The sequence below is a fragment of the Chroicocephalus ridibundus genome, chromosome 5, assembly GCF_963924245.1.
Source record: "Chroicocephalus ridibundus chromosome 5, bChrRid1.1, whole genome shotgun sequence".
NCBI classification, from domain to species: domain Eukaryota; kingdom Metazoa; phylum Chordata; class Aves; order Charadriiformes; family Laridae; genus Chroicocephalus; species Chroicocephalus ridibundus.
In genome coordinates, this window is record NC_086288.1 from 55,566,261 (window position 1) to 55,586,721 (window position 20,461).

General features: G+C 37.4%; 1 protein-coding gene across 8 annotated transcripts in view; it reads left to right on the top strand.

Annotated features, from left to right (window-relative positions):
- JAKMIP1 (janus kinase and microtubule interacting protein 1) overlaps positions 1-20,461 on the top strand; it is a 157,011-nt gene that overhangs the window by 78,769 nt on the left and 57,781 nt on the right. For 7 of the 8 annotated variants that reach the window (XM_063335447.1, XM_063335448.1, XM_063335449.1 and 4 more), the window contains 5 exons: positions 1,748-2,242; positions 15,628-15,837; positions 16,463-16,582; positions 18,887-19,033; positions 19,625-19,765. In XM_063335447.1, coding sequence (XP_063191517.1) covers positions 1,748-2,242; positions 15,628-15,837; positions 16,463-16,582; positions 18,887-19,033; positions 19,625-19,765 — 1,113 coding nt within the window. The remainder of the gene's footprint in view (positions 1-1,747; positions 2,243-15,627; positions 15,838-16,462; positions 16,583-18,886; positions 19,034-19,624; positions 19,766-20,461) is intronic. The other variant, XM_063335453.1, reaches the window with a different exon arrangement.

Genomic DNA, 20,461 nt, shown 5'->3' on the forward strand with positions numbered 1-20,461 from the left:
CCCCCCGAAAGGCCTGTTTAGAGACAACTTGATTTCAATAAAAAAAATAATGAAGGTTTCTAGGCCTTTTCTGAACTAGCATTATGGCTTTTAATTAACGCTTTATTTTTTGTTTCGTCTGTAGAATCCAGAACCGTGCAAAAAAGAATTTGTTTTAATTTTACCCTCATAGTAAATGGTAGTATGAATATTAATAGAGATCTCCCATCCTTTCTGCACTAATCTCAAGCAAGCTGCAATTCTGGTTTAGGTTAGCATAAATTAAATGCATTGTATGACTACAGATACAGCTTCGTATAGCACAGATGCAAGCAGTCTAGGAATATTGTGACAGTGACTAACATCCTGCTGCTCAGTAGCCTCCTTTTACCACGAAGCACTGTTAGGTGTGTATGATTGTATTGCCACTCAAGGTTGAAACACAAGTCTGTCTTTGAAATCTCTGCCTCTGCCTTTGCTTTAGATGAGAAGTACATGTGCAGAGCCCGTATTTTGGCAGTCCCTGTGATAGGGATAGTAGATAGATGTTACTAACATTACACATGATGAAATACATTATAGCCTTTCTGTTATACTATAAGAGAGAAGCAAGCCTTGCTCTTCCCCCCCCCCCCCTTTTTTTCTTTTCTTTTTTCTTTTTTTTTCTTTCTTCTAAATTAATATCTAATCCCACTTGGAAAAAGCATTGCTTTCCATGCAGCCTGCTGAGCATCGTTTTATAATGAGGCTTCATCCCAGTGGGTATTACTATAATAGGCTATAAGACCTTTCCCCTACTCCCTCCACAACCCTTAGAGTCACTGGCTTATATTTTCTGAAGTGTCTGGGGACTGTGAATAGCCTCACTTTTAGGGTGTCCTGTCTGAAGCCCTTTGAGTGGACTTTATTTCTCAGTAGACCAATTCTTTTGGCTTATCTAATAAGGACTTTCCCATTAAAGTAGCTAAGAAATTAAGAAATCAAAAATCAATGTCTTTTTTTCTTTCCCCCCTCCCCTTTAATTTAGTTTTTATTCCCCATGTTCCTACTGATTAGAACGCCCCTTTGTTGATAGGATCTCTCCTCTCTCTTCCTTCAAGGCAAGATCCTTTCTCATCTGATTAGTGGGAAATACCTTAGGTCAAGTAGTGGATTTAAGAACAGTAATTTGGGACTCAAATCCCAAAGACAGTAAGTGTGTAAATTAGGTAAATCAATCTATGCCTGTCTGAGCACCCCATCTGTTAAACAGTGATAGTGCTGCTTAGCTACAGAAGGATGTTGTGGGAGTAAATTAATTGAATGAATGTGAAAATCTAAGTCATTATGAGCATGCATGAAGCACGGTCCTTCGCATACTAGAAAGTTTTCTAGCATTTCCTTCCTAACATAAACACGAACTCTTTGCTCTCTGTTTGATTCATTTTCCATCTGCTTGTAGATCACAGTTATGGATGAGAGTAGTCTGCGGCGGTTGATGGAGGAGATAAGGGGAGAACTAGATCGGATGCTGCTTGGGTTTATTTTATTCCCTAAAACTGTGAGAACTTGTTCCCAATAGCACATCCCCATGGCAGATTCGTGCACAACACACAGCTTTTCTCTAGCCGTGTTTCTCCAGTTTACTGGAGAGAGTGGTGTCAGGTATGCAGTCTTTGCTTTCGAATATTCAGGATGAAGCTTTAATAATGTTTAGAGAAAAATCTCCCTTTGTGACTTTTAAAAGTGTGGTAGCACTTGTTAATCAATACTTATATTGATGTTCCAGGTGGGTAAGTTAAGAGAGAAAATCCAAGAGGTTAAGCAAGAAAGGGAGCAGGAGCAGCACAAGCACACTGCCTACGTTTCTGAACTGAAAGCCAAGCTCCACGAGGAGAAAATGAAGGAACTTCAGAGTGTCAGAGAGCTACTGATCCGTCAGCACGAGCAGGAGGTAGCAAGGATGGTGAAAATTAAAGACGGAGAAATTCAGCGTTTGCAGTCAACCGTCAATGTCCTGCGGGACGGGGCGGCTGACAAAGTGAAGACGGCGCTGCTGAGTGAAGCAAAGGAGGAGGCTCGCAAGGCGTTTGATGGTGAACGGATGAAGTTGCAACAGGAGATCTTGGAGCTGAAATCTGGCAAAAAGCAGCTTGAAGAAGCTTTGAATAACATTATGCAGGCGGATAAAATGAAGGCTGCTGACCTGCGCATGGCTTATCAGTCCCATCAGGATGAGATTAATAGAATAAAGCGGGAATGTGAGAGAGAGATCCGCAGGCTGGTAAGTTCATTAAGTAATGCGTGCTTATTTCAATTTATAGCAGCTGTTAGTATACTGCTGTATGTGCCCACAACTATCAAACCACTCTTTTGCCGTGACATTGTTCATTAGTGCTGGTTGCTATAGTAGGCCTCTATTTCCACTACTTTCTCCTCCTTACAGCACAGATGAACCTTGGCTCCATGTTTAGCCCAACCCAATCCAAAGCTTTAGCTCACTCATAGAATATGAATGAACCAAGACCTTCCAGGATGAATTTTCTCGACAGATCAAAGAAATAAGACTTTCCCTTTCCCACTTGCTCAACTATATTTCCTTACAAATTCCTGTTGATCAAAGCAGTCAGGCATCGCTCATTTGGCAATGCAAGAGCACCTTTGTGAGATGACAAAATCAACTTCTCAGAGAGCTTTTATATTTATATTAGAGCAACCAATTGTGCTGAACCAAGACAACGTCTTTGCTGCTTCTGCATCATTATCCAGGTCATTCGATTTTAAGCATTGTTGCCCTTTTTTATTTTTTAGAACTTCTGTGCTTTTTCTATTGCAGCTGAAAAGTTAGGGCCTAGGACAGAAGGCTTTTTTCATGCTTCATAAACCCTAGGACTTATGCCCAGATGGCAGACTACGCTGTTTGTATAAAATTCAAAACCAGGGAATATTTCCCAACAGTGAGTGCCCCAACCATTTCAAATTATGCAGCTTTGTAAAATGTAAAGAATGTAAGATGGGCTGCTCACAGTAGTACATTTAGAGAGTTCATCATCAAATGACAGTTCTGTTTGGGACCATGATATTTTCCATGTATATGTATATATCTGATTATTGATCTGTCTAAACTAGCAGTACAATAGCTACGCAAATAAAATCTAAAATGAAAAAAACAATATTTATCATATATCAAGAAGTGCAGACTTTAAATGAAATGAAACATCATGTTTTTTAAGAAAAATATTTTATCAGTTTTTGTTTACACAGGTATGTCCTTTTATTTCTTGTATTTCTCAGGAAAATGATGGTGAGGGCAAGCTGCAAATGTGTTATCTGTTTAATGGTGGTGATTTTCTGTCTGAGACAATGAAAGCTTTTAATGCAGTTAATATTTATGCTTTAAATAAATTGGAGGTTGATCAAGTCTCAGGGGTATCGTTTCCTTGATTAATTAAAGACCACTGCAAAGACTGACAATGTGAGGTTTCTGTAAGCATAGTTTCTTTCATATTTTGTTCCATGTTATAAACGTAGAATTTTAAAATCCTAGTACAGGATTTTACAGGTAATTTCAGAAAGTGTTAAAGAGGAGAGGGTTGCTATGTTGTGGCCTGTGTTTTTCTAGAGAACAGTTTCTAATTAAGTTTAACATTCTCAAACCCAAGAAATGGTGAGGTGAGGCACCGCAAATTCTGTCATCCCAAATTGCGAGAGTAAACACACCTACGCTGTGTCTTTGGGTGGTGTTGTAAAGGAACCACTTTTCTCTTTCAAGAGTGGAAGCTTTCAGCCTGCTGCAATAGGAAGAATTCATTTAGAGTTATAATTGGAGCCTTACTGGGCCTCGGTCACTCTGTACATCTAAAAAGATATTTGGAGAGAGTGCAGATAACTCCTGTTACCCACGCCCAGCCCCAGAGGAAGACTGGTGTCAGTCTCATGGGCTTTCACTGGATCTCTCCTCAGCCCTGCCTCAGGAGAAGCACAGGGAAAAAATATCAGGGGCCTGGTGTTGCCTTGTAGTGCCTTGACTCCTTTCAGATAATGAATTTTGATTTATTTAATTTTTTTTTTTCACTAAATTGCATGGGTTGTTTTTATGAAAGAGAAGTGTTTCTTCCAGGAATTCATAGCAATTTAGGCAGTTTTTATGGCAAATGACACTCCCTAAATCTGGACCAAGTTAAAAAATACTGCAGAGTTCCTAGATGCTGCTCTCTTCCTCTGGGCGTGGAACTGCAGAATCAGATCATCACAATATTTCCCTTCCCCCTCTCGCTTCCATTTTAATTAGTTGAAAGGATGCTTGCCTTAATTTCAGATTAACTGTATCAGCTGCGTTTTTGGGGTACTTGTGTTGCTTTAATTCCTACCCTTGTGGGATGAAATTACAAGGATGTGGCAGGCAGTGTTATTAATATTAGCACAGTTCTGTAACTGAGCTTCAATTAATGTGCTTTTTTGTATGTGTTGTGCTTTATGGCAATATTAAGAAATCATCATCTTTGGTATTAACAGACTAGATGGGCTGGCCATGTTATAATTCAAATTCAGACAGAGTAATTCAGGATTCAGTGTCTGATTGTCTTGTCAGACTTGCCTGATTATTTTGCATTTTAGATCACGGGTTAGTTTTGCAGATCTATTTGTATAGATATTGCAGCTTAAAAAAATAATTGATATTTTTACCACTTATTTTAATACTCATGCCTAATTGGAGTAAAATCTTGCATTTTTTTAGCTTCCTGTCAAAAAAGAAAGTAGTGAGAAAGGAAAAAAGCAAAATCCATTGCCTGTGAATATATGGATACAATTACATTATGTAAATAAACAGCCATGCTTGTGTGGTAGAAATGTCAGTATTTTAGAACTATCAGTAATCAATTTTGAGATTGTCTTCACAGTTTTGAAGTGAGCCATGCAAAATACCTAATAAGCCTCTATACAAACAAGACTGAGCGGGGAAGGTCCTAGTGCCTAATAAAGGGAAGTAAAATAGCTATTCGGCAAAAATATAGCACACTTTCTCTGTGCAGTATGAAATATATTGTAAGGTGTGAAATTATATTAGAATTTGACGGTTTCTGTAATTGATCTAATGTAACAGTGATATCAATGTTTTCATTAATTTAAGGCATGCTTGTTGACAGGGTTTTTTTTATTTATTTATTTTCCCCCAAAAGAAAATATATTCTCACTGCATTGGCACAATGTGCTGGCAGCTAAGAACAGAAGTAAAAATAGTAAAAAACTGGAGAGGCAAATGAGACAGGTGTCTTAAAAGTAGAGACAACATGGCGAATAAGATAAGAAAGCAAGACCAGCTATTACTTAGGTTTTTGGGGCAATATGTCCCGAGTAGTTGAGTCTGAACAGTTGTATTATTGTGTCAATATAGTATGAAAACTGCTGATACAGATTCAGATACTTAAAACCAGAAATAACATTAAAACCCAGCAAATAGGAAAAAAGAAAAAGCCAAATAAAAAATAGCAAACTGAAAAATAATCTGCATGAAAGAAAAATGTTAAAGCCTGTTTTTATGTAATAATTCTTTTCCAAAAAAAGAATATACAAAGTTGTAATTGTACTTCTTCATTCATGGGGCTTCGGTATAAACAGCCCCGAAGCACACATTCAGCTGAGGGCTGCACAGGGCAGGCATGTACATACCTAAATAACTCTGTATCAACAGACTTCTGTTTTAATGGCGTCCTTGTAAGTGGTATGTCTGGCTTCCTTCTGAGATTTGGGCTGAACAAGGTGAATTTAGTACAGATCTGACTAATAGTGAAAGGAGTTTATTAAGTTATGTTTACAACGTAGCTTAAAGAGCAGAACTGTACTACAAGAGCATTTAATGTTTTAATCTAAATATAAGAAAAGTACACAAAATAACAATATATTTTAGCCAATTTTTCTTGGGCCTCAATTAAACTTGTCATTTAACTGATTTACTTGTTTTTAAAATCAAGTTTAAAGTTTGTGTTCAGTGGTAAGTGAAGTTTCTCCCTTTTGCCTGAAATTGCTGAAATAGCACATTCAAATTATTGGTGAGTTTTGGCAACAGATCAACCTTATTCTGTTATCAGCACAGCTCTGAAGGAGGGCGTGAATATTAAGTATCTCATATTAGTTAGAGTTTACATTCATTCTGGGACTACCTGGACACTGTTCTTAGGAAGGCCATTACTTTGCAAGGCACGTTTCTCTAGATACCATTTTTGCAGAGGTAAAATAGTGGACACGTTATAGTGCTTGCCTTGGAAAATAAATGGAAGAAACCCAATTATTAAAAGTATATTGAATTACATCTCACTGTTTTACTCATTTATAGTATTTCTTGAATCAGAAGGGAAATGAATGTTTATTTAGTCAGACACTGTTAATATAAACATAATATTTAAATTTTGGCATAAACAGATGACACTTGTGTCCTGTATTTTGTGATGTAGCGTTTTAGTAAATATTATTTCCTCTATTGGAAATGTCTTTAACATCAAACTTTTCACCTATTTTACAGACAAATACCATTCAACCTTGTTAAAATCTTTGCACCTATGGTTAAAATCTTTGCTTCCTAAATATTCCTAAAAAGCTTGGATTGAAATGAATTGAAAGACTTATTTCACTTTAATGTAAAATAGTCCTAATTTTTTTAACCACAAAATCAATGCAAAAGATTCCACTGATCTTATTAGGTACACAACCAGATCCATGATTAAGAGCGCACAGAATACAATGAATTAAATTTGCTTATTTCAGTTGTATTCTTAAATAACCTCATTAAATTGTCTAAAGGGTAATGTGACATTACTGCAGATCCATGATAGCAACGAAGAAAAATCCTTTTGCTGTTAATAGAATCAAAGTGAAAGAAATTGTTTTCAGGAGTCATTTTCAGAAGTTCCTATCAGCCATGATTTGTGAAGATAGATGCACTACTTAAGTGTCCTTAGTCTCCTTAGTCCGAATTATCTAGTTGCATGAGTTAAAAACTCCGTCCAATATGGAATCCTTCTTCTGTCCAGTGTTTCCCAAATGTATGTAATGCAGTATCTGGAAGAAGGTAATTCAAACTAATAGATTAAGCAGCTTTTAAATGTAAAAATCAAGGCAATTTCACTTAAACTTCTGTTCAAGGAATGGAAAAGTCCTCTGCTGAAATAAGTTTATGTATCATTTATATAGTGATTTTTTTTATTATTATTATTTCATCTTTGTGCCTGTGGATAACACTGTTATGTCATGATTTAAGTGAAGACTTCTGAAAGACTGAGAGTAACGTTTTTTCAAAATTAAGAATTAGATTGTTACAACTCAGGGAAAAACCAAATTTCAGCTCAAGTCCATCACAAGTTACTGTTTTCTAACCTTGCACAGCTCTTATTGTGCTTGTCTGCCTATAAGTTCTTTGTGTTATTACTTAGCATTGGCATTCAATATGAGAAGTGCAGTATCATACAATCACAGAAAAATTTAGATGGTGAGGGTTCTCTTGAGGTCATCTGTTCCAGTGTCCTGCTCTCCAAGGTCTGCTTTGCAAGTTAGATCGGGTTGCTCTGAGCCTCCTCCAGCCCAATTTGAAAATCTCTGAAGATAGAGATCCAGAGTCTCTGAAGAACCTGCCCCAATGCCTACTCCCTGTGAAATTCCTTTCTTCTTTCTCTTTCTTTAACCTTTGATTATTACCCTTGTTGTTTTGCTGTGCATCTCTGAGAAACATCTGCCTCTGAGAAACATCTGCTTTGTTCATCCCTGTACCCCACTTCAGATAGTTGAACGGGTATCTGCAATTGTAATGCATCCTGCGGTCTTCTCTTCGGCTGGCTGAGCCAACCGGGCTCCCTCGCCCATTCCTTGGATGTCATACAATGTAACCCCATAGTGGTCTTACCGGCCTTCCTCCAGCTTTTATTGTACTTGTGCCAGTTTGTCAATATCATTTTTTTGTGCTGGGGAGCCCCAAAGTGGCTCCTGGTGTGGTTTCACAAGTGCTTAATAAAAGGCAAAATCACTTCTCTATCCTTCTGGCCACAGTCCTCTTGATTTGGCCCAGTGTCAAGTTAACTTCAATCGTTGCAAGCTCTCACCACTGACCCATATCCAACTTGCCCTTCAGGACACCCAAGTTTTTCCTTTTTTCTTTCTTTTGTCTTTTTTTTTTTTTTTTCCTTCCTCCTGGCAGAACCGACAACTTCAGTTGGCATCCAGCCTTTTCTGTTGCAGGAATTTAAAGCCTCCCAGGGCAGGACATTGTATCTGTCCTAGGCGAACTTTATGAGGGTTTTCTTGGCTCTTTTCTCAAACATGTCAAAGTCCCTCTGAATGGTGTTACTTTCCTCTAGCGTAGTAAGAGCTCCCACAAAGATTTGGTGTCATCCACAAATTTGGGGATGGTGCATTCCATTTCTTCATCTGGGCAGTTAAAATTTGTTATTGTCTTTAAACTTCAAGGGGTAAAATTTAGATGATCAAATGAAAAGCTTTTGCCTTCTGAGAGATTCAGCATATTTTTTTCAGTAAAACATGAAAAACATTAGGAGCAAAATTTTAACAGTCCACCAAAACATAAAATTGCATCCTTTGCAGTGCTGGCAACTATTTTCTAATAACATTCACTTTCACCTGCATTTCCATTACTAGGATTTTGCCATTTTAAGGCAGTGAAATTCATATCTTCAGGTTACATTCAGCAGCGGGGGTGATACAGAGACCTTTTGTCTCTGGAATTTCTGGTGCAGGGGATGGTTGGCCGTTGGCAGGGGCACTCCGTGATCCTCTGCTGCCCTGAGAAGAAGGATGGACCCTGGCTTTTCTCACTTCACTTGTGCAGTGGCGCATGTTCCTGAACAAGATCTTGAATTTTGAGACTGGAAAGCTGAGTTTGGAATCCTCCAAGTGTGTGCAGTCATGTGTGGCTGGGTAGAGCCTGCTGTAGCATGCTTCTTATCAGCCGCTTAAACCCGCGTGTATTTCACACACAGCTGCTGATACCAAATTGTAGACTGCTTCTCTGGATTTTGCCATCTGTTGGAGACGCGTGTTTCAGCTACATTCCAAGGCTGAGCTAATCTCCTGCGAAGACCCTTCCATCACCTCCAGCATTTTAGGACTGGAAATAATACTTTGCTTTCCATCCTCTGAAGATTTATGCTTGTCCTCTGAGGAACTAACAGGGCAGCATTCCACTGCGGGCTTGTTTTTTTTTCCTGAATCAAGCAGACCTAATGAAAGCTTTTTATAGTGCAGGCTTGATTTTTTTTTTTTTCTTCTCAGTATTTTCTAAGGACTCTATTGTGATAGGTAGGTCACAAATCTGACTTTTATACCTATATGCCTTACCACGTACTTAAAAAAAAAATATATATATAGGAAAAGCTATTGGAAGAAAATATTGACTGTTAGTTTAGAAAAATTACACATGAAATTAAGAATAAGTCCGATCTACCTGTGTTTATGACCCTTACTTCTCCACTGAATGGCTGGCATCTTTTGTCACTCTTACCCGAATGTTCCTAAATAAGCAGCAAACATTTATTTAAATAGGTGGCCATGTCTGGTGTAGAGAATGCTGTGCTCAACCCAGGAATATTTTAATTCCTGCTTCCAGGTGGGTTTTCAGCTTGGGATATTGTGTTAGTTCTTAGTGTCCCTTTATAAATGGAAAAGGTGTTAATTCCATTTAGTTCTGTCTTTGTTTATTTGAGTAGCATCTCCTTTTTGTTTTACCTAATAACTAGCAATCCTTCTGTCAAAATATCCCTATTTTCAGTGTCAAGCATTTAGTATAAAGAATAATTAAATGTCTTCTGGAGAAGAGCAGTGTAGAATTTTGTTCTGCAGTTGGCTAGGAGATAACTTTGATAAGGATGGGTAAAGAGGAAGGTCTTAAATGCAGCAGCTGGCTTTTTCCACTTTGAAAACTGAGTATGTCACTGCCTTGATAGATCTAGCTTTTAATTCCCTGGGAATTTCTCTTTCAACTTTGTGAGAGGCTAAAGTTCTCCCAAAGGTCTCTGACTTTCTTTCATTGCGGCTATTGAAGTGTGGGATAACTGGCAGGGGGATACTTTTTCCAATGGCTGGCTCAGTTCTCTTTCATGTTTGATAGATATTATTAAAACACTTATTTCTGCTCATTTCTCTTAGCTGTTAGGAGGTGGTTAGAGGCCTGCTCTTAGGAAACTGTGTAATTTTGGCACAGACTATAAATGCTAGCTCTTCATCGATATAAGGCAGGTAATTGCTGTGTTCAGCACCTAACTTTTGACAGCACAGAACCCATTAATTAAGAAATGATACCTTAGAAAGCTATAATTTTTAGCCGGAACTCCGGAGTTACTTATGCTATACAAGGTGATTTCTCAGTTATTTCGCTCTGCAGCTGCTTATGGATGATCTTATTTTCTTTAAAATCCTCTTTCAGAGGGTATTTCTGATACTTTTCTTATCAAAGCATGTAATTGAATATGTGTCCTAACCTCATGTTGCTCCACTGCCTTCCTATCACAGACTTTTTGTACTGAATTGTACCATGCTTAATTGCATAAAGAAAAATGTGGCTATTCTAAAATGCTTTAAAATCCATGCAAAACAGAATTTAAGAGTTCATGTGTTGTATTGCATAGCTGCCAAAAGTGGGAAAACTGGTTTTTAAACTGAGAACAAAATTAAAATCAAAGCAGCCACTTGGAAGGAATTTCTGGGATAATATATTTGATTTAGCATAATACCTGTGAGCCCAATGCATGGATTGGGATCTCATTGGGATAAATATATTGGAAGAAAAGTTGGTCTCTACTCTGTATATTGGTGAGAGGTCCCAGGTACCTCAGTGAGAGGTACAGGGAAGAAAATGAAAGCGGGGGTAGGAGATTAGTGCAGTCAGCTTTCAGTTGCCCATGTAGTGTCACAGCTACATTGTGCCACAGATGCAGAAACCTCTTACACGCACCTGGCATGGCAGGTCCTGCACCATGCGCCCTGGACCACGGAGGGTTGAGGAGCATGGTGGAAAGACATCTATTTGCTCAGAATCTGGTCATGAATCATCAGGTGAGAACTTACCCATCCAGGTTTATTAGCTTCATCTCAATGCTGTCCTTAACATCACTTCCAATAGAGAAATTCCTGCATTTCTATAATGTGCTTCCTATGTCTTAGTTTCTCAGGGATTTCTTAGTTTAGGTGTCCTGTACGATGACCAGACAAAATATTGTGATCTCAGCAGTGTGATATCTGTTAAGTATTTACAGTTTTTTCATCGTTTCCTTTTGTATATTAGAGGTGTCATGGAAAAGGAGAGCTATAAGAGGAGTTTGAGGAAGGTCAGTCAGGTAACTAAATGGATATTTGTGGTGTCCCTTCAAGTAGGAATAGTGGCATGGAGAAAACATGAAAACGCATGACTGCATATATGACAAACTGATACTGGGGAGGGCACATAGCACCCTAATATGAGATAAGGGATGAATGGACTCCCGTTAGACTGTGAATATCTTTGACAGTGAGAGTGATTTTTGCTATTGTTGTTTAAGGTAATAAAAACAGTTTAGAGAATCCAGAGATGAGAGTTTTGTGAAAAAGAGCATCATTAACAGTAGCGTTCACATTGGATGGTGAGTGGGCAGGACTGCGTTTAAGGCCAGAAAGGAGAATGTTGCAATGACTAAGGCATGATACAAGAACTCAGTTAAAAGCCCACCTCTGTGTATGGATTTTAGAGCTGATAGGCAAAAAGGGTCTTTAGCTGTAATCAAATTGCACCTGTGAGAGAACAGAATTAAAGGTGACAACTACTTTATGTATGTAAGCAATAAGTAGTTTGGAGATGGCTCCCTAATGATCTAAAACAGACATTAAAAAGCATGAAAAGAAAGGAATGCTATGCATGCTAAAGTAATAAATTCTGGATTCTGCTTGGTGAATGAGCATTGTAGTAGTAGAATACAGGGTTAAACCTTTAAACTTGAGAGGTCATGAGGGGACCACTAATTGTTATTTCACTTAATATCATAAAAGCAAATAATGTTCAGTCTACAGTAGTCATAAATGACAATTGGAAAATATCTCAAGATGTGAGTGTGTATTTGTATATATACATGTATATGTACACTGTGTGTGTTTGTGTATGTATCTATATACACATATACGTATCATATATACATATAGAGAGAGAGAGACCAAAATGTTTATGGGAAAAGCAAACTTGCATAGGTGGAAAAGTTGACAAGTTCTTAAGCATACAGCTTCTTAATCTGCTGAAAGGCTTCTGTACCTGAAAGCTTGTTTCTTTCCAACTCTGTCACTTGGTCTAATAAAAAATATTCCTTCTCTTTTAGACTGTGTGGATTCCTAGACAATCTTGGCTATGACAGTGTTGTTCCCCAACATGAATTTGATCAAAATAGCAATCTGCAGGGAGCCCAGATTAATTAATTTTGATTTTCACTTATGTAATGGAAGACACTTTTCTCCCTACTAAAATAAAGACCGTACTACACTGTCTAATTACACAAGGCTGTTTTCCTTTATGCTGCCAAGTTTTTTTTCTTTGTGTAACCAAACCTGACAAGAATTTGAGAAAAGAGGAGTTCTCCAGTGCTACAATACTGGCATGGAGACTTTCTGTGAGTTTTTAGAACTATTGGAACACATAAGACTAAGCTGAGCTAGTCTTTTGTGAGTGGTTGACCTTTCTTCTCTAGCTGTCCGCTAATGTTTATTTTAAACCTAAACCGTATCTCTCCTTTTCCTAGTCTTGTACCTCCTCTTTCTTTGCTTGCCTGTCCCTTGACCTACCATCTCTCCCATGTGTAACTGAGGGATGCTCCATCACTGTAAAATATTTCTCTTCCTTTTTTTTTCCCCTCTGGCATAATTTGTACTCTCTGTTAAGAAAGCAGATAGGGAAGATGAACAAGTTTGCTCTGAAGTCTGCAGGTCTGAAGAAAGACAGTAAATCTTTAGGTCAGGCATTGGAGTAAATTTAAGAAAATTGAGGCATTGACTGGGTTGCTCTAGTTAGATTGGGGAAATCAAAGGTGTAACTGTCCCCTTGAGGAAAGGAGACTTGTAGTGTGACTCAGGCTTCTGAAACAGAACTTAAGGTAGAGGCGTTACTGCTGCAGAGAAGCATTACTGCTGCAGTTCTATTCACCTTCATCAGTTTGTAATAAGTTAGTTGCTTAGAAATTCTTTCTGTTAGGTTGTGCTTATAAAAAAGTAATCATATTGTACTTTACCTCAGTAAAAGTATTGCTCTGTGTAGTAATAATGCTCTGTGTGTTTGTGTGCACGTGTCCACGTGCATACTCTTACAAGAGTAAGAGATTCTCTAGTGTTTACCTGTAACTTAAAATATAAGCTCAAAATAAACAAGGTTGTGCAGCCATTGCTTTTATATTGTTATTTTCAATTATTATCAGTTCTCAAAGATTTTTTTTATTTGACTGGAACATGGAGTGTTGCTTTTTTCTGAAAGTTTCACACATGTAGATTTTATGGTAGAAAAAACAGTAGTAGGAAGAGCAGAGGGGAATTCTGCCTTCTTTCCTGCTTTCCCCTAACTCCCACCCCAAAGCCATGCGCTTCCATGGTGTTTCTTTCTAATGTGTGTGAGCTTGTGTGCTTTGATCTATGGAAGTGTGTGTGAAGGATGACATGGGCATGATTTCACTGGTCACATCTGTTTCGAACAATCTATTCTGCTGCAATTCAGTAAGGAGCAGTCCATTCCAAGACTGTTGCTTTCTTTTTAATTCCAACTTAAGCGCTTATGTCATTCTGTTTACCATTTAAGTTGTGAGAATACGAAAAGTATGAAATGTGCTACTAATTGGGTAACTAAAATCAAGGCTGCCTATGTAACCTTGGTTTTCCTTGTTAAATATATGCCTTGCATGGCCAAATTTCTATCTCAACTACATACATGTTCAGTGTGAACACCTGTGTAATTGAAAGTGAAACTTTGCCCACAGTATTTAGTTACATGACATTTTTTCCTCCCAAGGGGTCCCTGATAGATGAGTGTTCATGACAGATAGCATTCAGTGAATGAGGCAGCTGCTTAATTTTTGTCATTGCTCTTCACTGCACAGTCCCTCTGAAACCCTGCATGTTGCAAATTCTTCCATTAATAAAAACTGCATTCTTTTCCTGCAAGTCCTTTCTGGCATACTTGAAAGTCTCACGAATCTGAATTAACGTACTGGGAAGTGTTACACCAATTTACTGGATGAGGAATTGAGGCCCAGCGACCTTCCCAAATCAGGAAAGAAATCTCCATCAGAACCAATCTCCACCAGTTCCAGTTGGAACTTAAAAATAGTTTGACCAGCTTATTGACTGCAAATCGGACCTTTTTATCTTCAATCATGACGTGACTTGGTTCAGCCAGGCCATCTCCTGCCACTCAGGTTCTGTACACAAACTAATGTCATGTGCTTTGTAGTATGTGAAAGGAGTAAGGCAAGAATCCTGAAGAAGCAAATTGTATCTAATCATGTAATCTGATTGTGTTAATCCTGTACATCACTCAGACTTAACGATAAGTTACTTCTAATACTTCCTTTCTTCTTATTATTTTCTTTTTTTGTGTGTGTAACGATGTAAAAGACTTCTATGGTTGTAGGGCTATAATAAGCAACAAATGTATTATTTAACAAGTTCATAATTTTATTTTTTCAAATAAGAATTCCATGGGTTTATGTTGTTCAAGAAAACAATTTAGTAAACTGAAGGAGATACAGCACAGTTCCAATAAATATCTTGTTAATGGTTAACATGGTTGTTAAGAAATGTGTTTCTATAGTAACTGCTGCAGATTGTCACTTCCTCTAGCATTTGGAATAGTACCAAAGTGAATTTAACACTGATGCTGCGAGGGACAAACCCTACGAGAGCTGCAATAGATCACTGCTAGCAGCGTGCTTTATTTGGCATCAAGATGTATGAACGACACAGTTCAGTAACCATAGATGGTGTTTAAGAACTATTTCTTCCTACCCTTTATTCTAATGCTCTGTGTGCCTTTGCTTTTTTCCTTCTATACAAAGACTAGTCCTCATTTGAATCTCATAGCAAGGGCACATAAAATACATAGGTATGCTTAAGATTTTAAGTTTAAATGTGTGTGCGTGTGTATGCTACTAATGCTTAAATGTCGGTGAAGAGATTCGCCACGTGTGATTTTTCACTATTAAAGAGAGAGTCAACATGAGGCAAAAGTGTATGGCTCAAGCTTTAAAACAAAGCCCAGGTGAGTTTTAAAAAAAAAGTGTTTGTCTTATCTTGTACTAGCCCTGCGTTTCTTCTCTGAAGCATTGCAAAGGGAGATTTTTCTTCTGCTTATAGAAGTGTGTATCCTCAGATGAAGTGCATGATTTCGGTGGCTGTGTATTCTGTTTCAGCGTATGGTTGTGTCTACTTTTGTTTGTCTTTTGAGTTGAGACTGCACTGAGAAAACCCATGATCAAGTGAAGGCTGAAACTTTTTTTAAGGGGAGGTGAAAAGGCTTCAGAAGAGAGATATCTTTTTTAGCAACCACAGTTTGGCTGCTGGTGTAATACTGAGAGAAACAGAACTTTCTTTTTGCACGTGTGTGGATGTGCATTCAGTGAACACGTGGAGATGTTACAGAAACTTCCTTCTTGCTTTATTTCTTTCCAGATGGATGAGATAAAAGGCAAAGACAGAGTGATTCTGGCTCTGGAGAAAGACCTCGGTGTTCAGGCAGGCCATACACAGAAACTGCTCCTTCAGAAAGAAGCTTTAGACGAGCAGCTTGTCCAAGTGAAGGAGGCAGAACGATACCACAGTAGTCCTAAGAGGGAGCTTCCAGCAGGAGTGGGGGATATCAGCGAACTGATGGGAAGCCCGGTAAGAAAATTGTTTTCTTCAAGTGTTCAACACAGGGTAATTGCTGCCTGGGTGTTTTCTGGTTACTTTTAAAATACTAGAAGGACTAATTCATGGTAAATGGCCCTGCACTGTGCTGTTTCACTGGTGATTTAGAAACTCCTTGGATTTCTTGAATTTCAAAGAATGTTGAAAAACATGTAGATGGAGAATTTACACTGTGAACTTCAGCTGTGAACCCCCTTATTTTATTAGCTATTTATTTCATAACTTTATGAATGATTTTAACCAATGGCTACTAGATACTATACTTTTCAAAAACTATGCCATGGGATTTTAATCTGTCCTATGTACTTCTTACTTCTAGCTGACAGTAAGAAATCTGTTGAGAATTAACCGGTAATAGGTGAAACATTAATTATCTAGCTTTTTTTTTAAAAAAAATTTAAACTTTTACATAACACTTCACAAGTAGACACTTTTCATGTAATATATTACGTAGCATTTCCACGGGATGTTTTTGTTCATGTTTCAGTTAATTAAAAAATTTACACAATCCACTTGCTAAACAGTGATATTAAATTTACGGAGAGTAAAATATTTTTTAAAAGGTAATTTTATATATCTATATGTTTTTGATGTAAAGGAGCAGCATTTGGATGAACGAGATGTGCGGAGATTTCAGTTAAAAATCGCTGAACTGAATGCTGTAATAAGGAAGCTGGAAGACAGAAATACTCTCTTAGCAGATGAAAGAAATGAACTGGTAAATTAATTAGTAATAACACAGATGGTGACTGGGAGGGCATCTTTATGGTAAAAGATTTAATGTTGGAAAGTCTGTGTTATAAATAATTTACAAGTTAGTCCTGGTTGGCCTCAATCAATTCTATCTAAATATAACAGAGATTTCTATAGAAATTCACTTTGTGACCATGAAAGACATGGATGGAATCTCTCTTGTTCCAGAAAAATAAAACTTTATAAATTTATTCTGGGGTCATCTTAATCAAACTGACTGGTAGCTTGCCTGTGGCACTGTGTAGTGATGTTGTGTAAAACATGCATAATGTATGCACTTAAATTACTGTATTAATCTTTTTGAAATTTGACATTGGTTTTGTGATCTGCTTATGCTAGCTAGGAGTTAAAAAAGCTTTCTTGTGCTGGAGATGAAAAATCTGCCATTTCTCAAGGGGAATCTCTTAAGTAGGTGAAATTACCCTAGGAGAGTGATAGTAACTTACAAAAGAAAGGATATGACAAGAATTTTAAGAATGAATTTTATTAGCCTGCATCGCTACTTAATGGCTTGTGCTGCCGTTAATGATAAAACTCCCTTTGACTGCAATGGGAGGTGAGTTTTTACAATAAGAATCTTTACACATGTCCTCCTATAATGCCCTATCTCTAGTGGCAGAAGAAAAGATTTTTCATTCTAATTAGATGGAAATTTACCCTCATGCAAGATATGTATCTGATTCTAAAACAATGCTATGATGTACGGTGAGGGCAGAAGGGGAGGGCACTCTTGACACGTGTCAGTCCTACAGATGAGTGAAGCATTGACATTTTCCTCCGTGCTTTGTCAGACTTTGCTCTTCAAGTTGAGATATGAAGGCTTCACTTTACAATAAGAGGACTTAATTTAGTTATGACATCTCAATGATTATAGGAAGAGCTAATTTTTGAAATTTTCTTGTTCAATATCTTGGCTGAATCTAGATTAGGAAGTGAATTGAACAATACGAGAGTAAATTGGATGAATTGAGAACATAATTGTGTCTTTTTCTTTAAATTTTTCCTCTTTAAGTAGCTGTATAGTCTAAACTGCCCTCTAATATGAGAAAATTGATTCCTCATTAACAATGTGAGTTTCTTGGGGTAAGAAGAACATGCATTTTAGCCTGGGTACAGTTTGCCATTTTTCCTACTTTGCCTAGGTGCTGAGTGTTTGTTGTTTGGGTTTTTTTCCCTGCTTTTACTGCTACAGTTGCTTTTCTCTCCTCTATGCTTTCAAGAACGTCTTGCCTTTTTTCAAGATTGTGTTATATAAAGACATGATAATTCAGCCTCCTAATTCTTTCTGTGGACATAAGTAATTCAAAACATCCTTGAAGAATGCTGAAGTACTGCAACATCTATCCTTCAATGTCCCTCTAGATGGAGGCATGTATGACTCAGTCAAGTGCTCTTCTTGATGCTTGACCTAGACGCATAAGAAATATATTTTGGAAAAGATATGGAGAAGGTTTTGTCATATTGTGAGACAATATTACATAAACCCAGTAATACCAGTAAACTGGTATGATTAAGCATGCTGAAAAATAATTTTCTCCTCAGAATGAAACAGAAAACCAAATACTCAATGAAATTATCTCAGGAGAAAGATTATCTTTTTCTCATTTCCAGTTAAAACTCAGTAAATTGAAAAATCTTTTGATTGGAAAAAATAGATATATTTTTTTTTACAAACGAAACAGATGAAGGATTAATGTAGCAAAGAGAGTGAAATATTGAATACACACAAATGCAAGAAAGGGCAGTAATTTGCTTCACATAATTGTCTGACATCATAAAACCACAGGAACAAAATTGAGCAGCTTGAAAATATCAGCAGAATGCTGAGATTGAATCTGTGCCCTCTGGCTGACTTTCTCATTGCTCTAATTACACATTAGGTACCGGGTTTTTAAAGTACAGTAGGAAGAATTTACTCCTACTACAGCATACTGAAAACGACTACCCTAGAGACCTAGTTGCTCACAAGAAGTTTATAAACAATGAGATTAGTTTATCAGCAAATCACTTTTATGGATCATCGTAAGTGTTCTCCAGGAGCAAAATCCATTGACCGAATCTAGTGTTTTTGTAGACTACAAAAGTACTATTTCTTATTTGTTTGGACTCCTGTAGTTCTGAGTTCAGCAGTAGTCTATATCAGATGCCACTTAACAAAAGAACTAAACTTTCTGAATGAAGGAAGAAGGCAAGTGAAAACGCTCATATTTCTTCTTTCCTACAAGTATAAACTAAAGCACAGCTAACTTTGTTCCTTTGCCATTTGCAGCTGAAACGTTCTAGGGAGACAGAAAGTCAGCTGAAGCCTTTGGTAGAAAAAAATAAGAGGATGAGCAAAAAAAATGATGATATGTTGCAATGTATCCAGAGAATGGAAGAGAAAATAAAAAATCTATCAAGGGAAAATGTAGAATTGGTAAGTAATTATCTCTGACATCATGTTATAAGAATACATTGCACACAGTTACTTTTGAGGTGGAAGTGCTTGTGAGGCTTTTACTCTAATACAGACATTTCAAAATCTTAGTCAGCCAACGCAACTGAATATTCATACTCTAAATACAGAGTGGCATGTGCTTTGTGTTGTATCAATTCATGCTGATTAAGGGAAGGGATCACAGATAGACAAAATGTGTTTGGAGGCTATAAAAGTATATGACTAAAAATCAACGTTAATAGATGCTGCTTTTCTGATTAAAAGTCAGAACTGAATTTGAGCTCTACTATGTTAGATCATTGAGTTTACTTGTCTGCTAATTTTGTCCCAGATCATGTTCTTTGTTTCTGTTTTAATTTATCTTACGTAAAATATTAACACTGAGGCATACAGAACGTGTAATTTTTTTTGTTGTTGAAAGAGGCCTTATTTGTAGTGGAGTATGCACTGATGTGTCCAAAGAATTCTTGATTACTACCTCACATGTGAGAATTTTCCTCCTGTTCCAGCAAGAGACTTTAAAACGTTCTTTATGTTTAATTTTTTTTTATTTTATTTTAATTTTTGTAGAAAGAGAAGTTATCTGCACAACCAGCACTGAAGAGGCACACATCTTTGAATGATCTCAGCAGCACACGGGAGGAACAAGAAATTGAGTTCCTTAGACTGCAAGTCAAAGAACAGCAGCATGTTATTGATGATCTCACAGTGGTAATGTTTATGACTGGTATACACACATGCATGCACACACATCTATAGGCAAGCTAAAGATCTGAGAGCAATATTTTAACTCCAGTTGTTGTAGTGATATGGAAGTAGTTCTTTGGCATGGAAGGGTTCTTGTTATTTCTCAGGTGGTGAAATGATTTATTTGGAATGTGTTTGAATCTCTGTATTCTAAAATATTTACCTATTATGAGCTGCTTGTGAAAAGACGTGCACCATCTAACTTACAAAATCGGCTAGCAACAACCGAAGAACTTTGAGGGAAGATCATGTTTCAAAACTTAATGACAGAAACGTGTTGGATGTAGACACTGGTGCAAACTCAACCACTCCCCTGATCTAGAAGTTCTCCTAAAAGAAGGGAACATGCAGGATGGCATTATTTCACCTAACCAAGCATCTCTGACTGAGCTGGCCACAGTAGCTGTCTTTATAACAAATGGAGAGAAATATGCATGATTCATCCAAACAAAGATAGCAGCATAGCTTAAGGTTGGAATTGCATAGCTGCTACCCTCTGACTATGAAGACCACTTGAGATGATGCTCATAGATGTTTGCACTGTTTGATTAGGACTCTCTTGAATTGTGTTAGAGTTGTCTAATGCTATTTAGTGTAACGTATGATACGTTCTTCTGGTGCCGGTAGAAATGACGTGTCCTCTCTGAGAGACCCCTACCC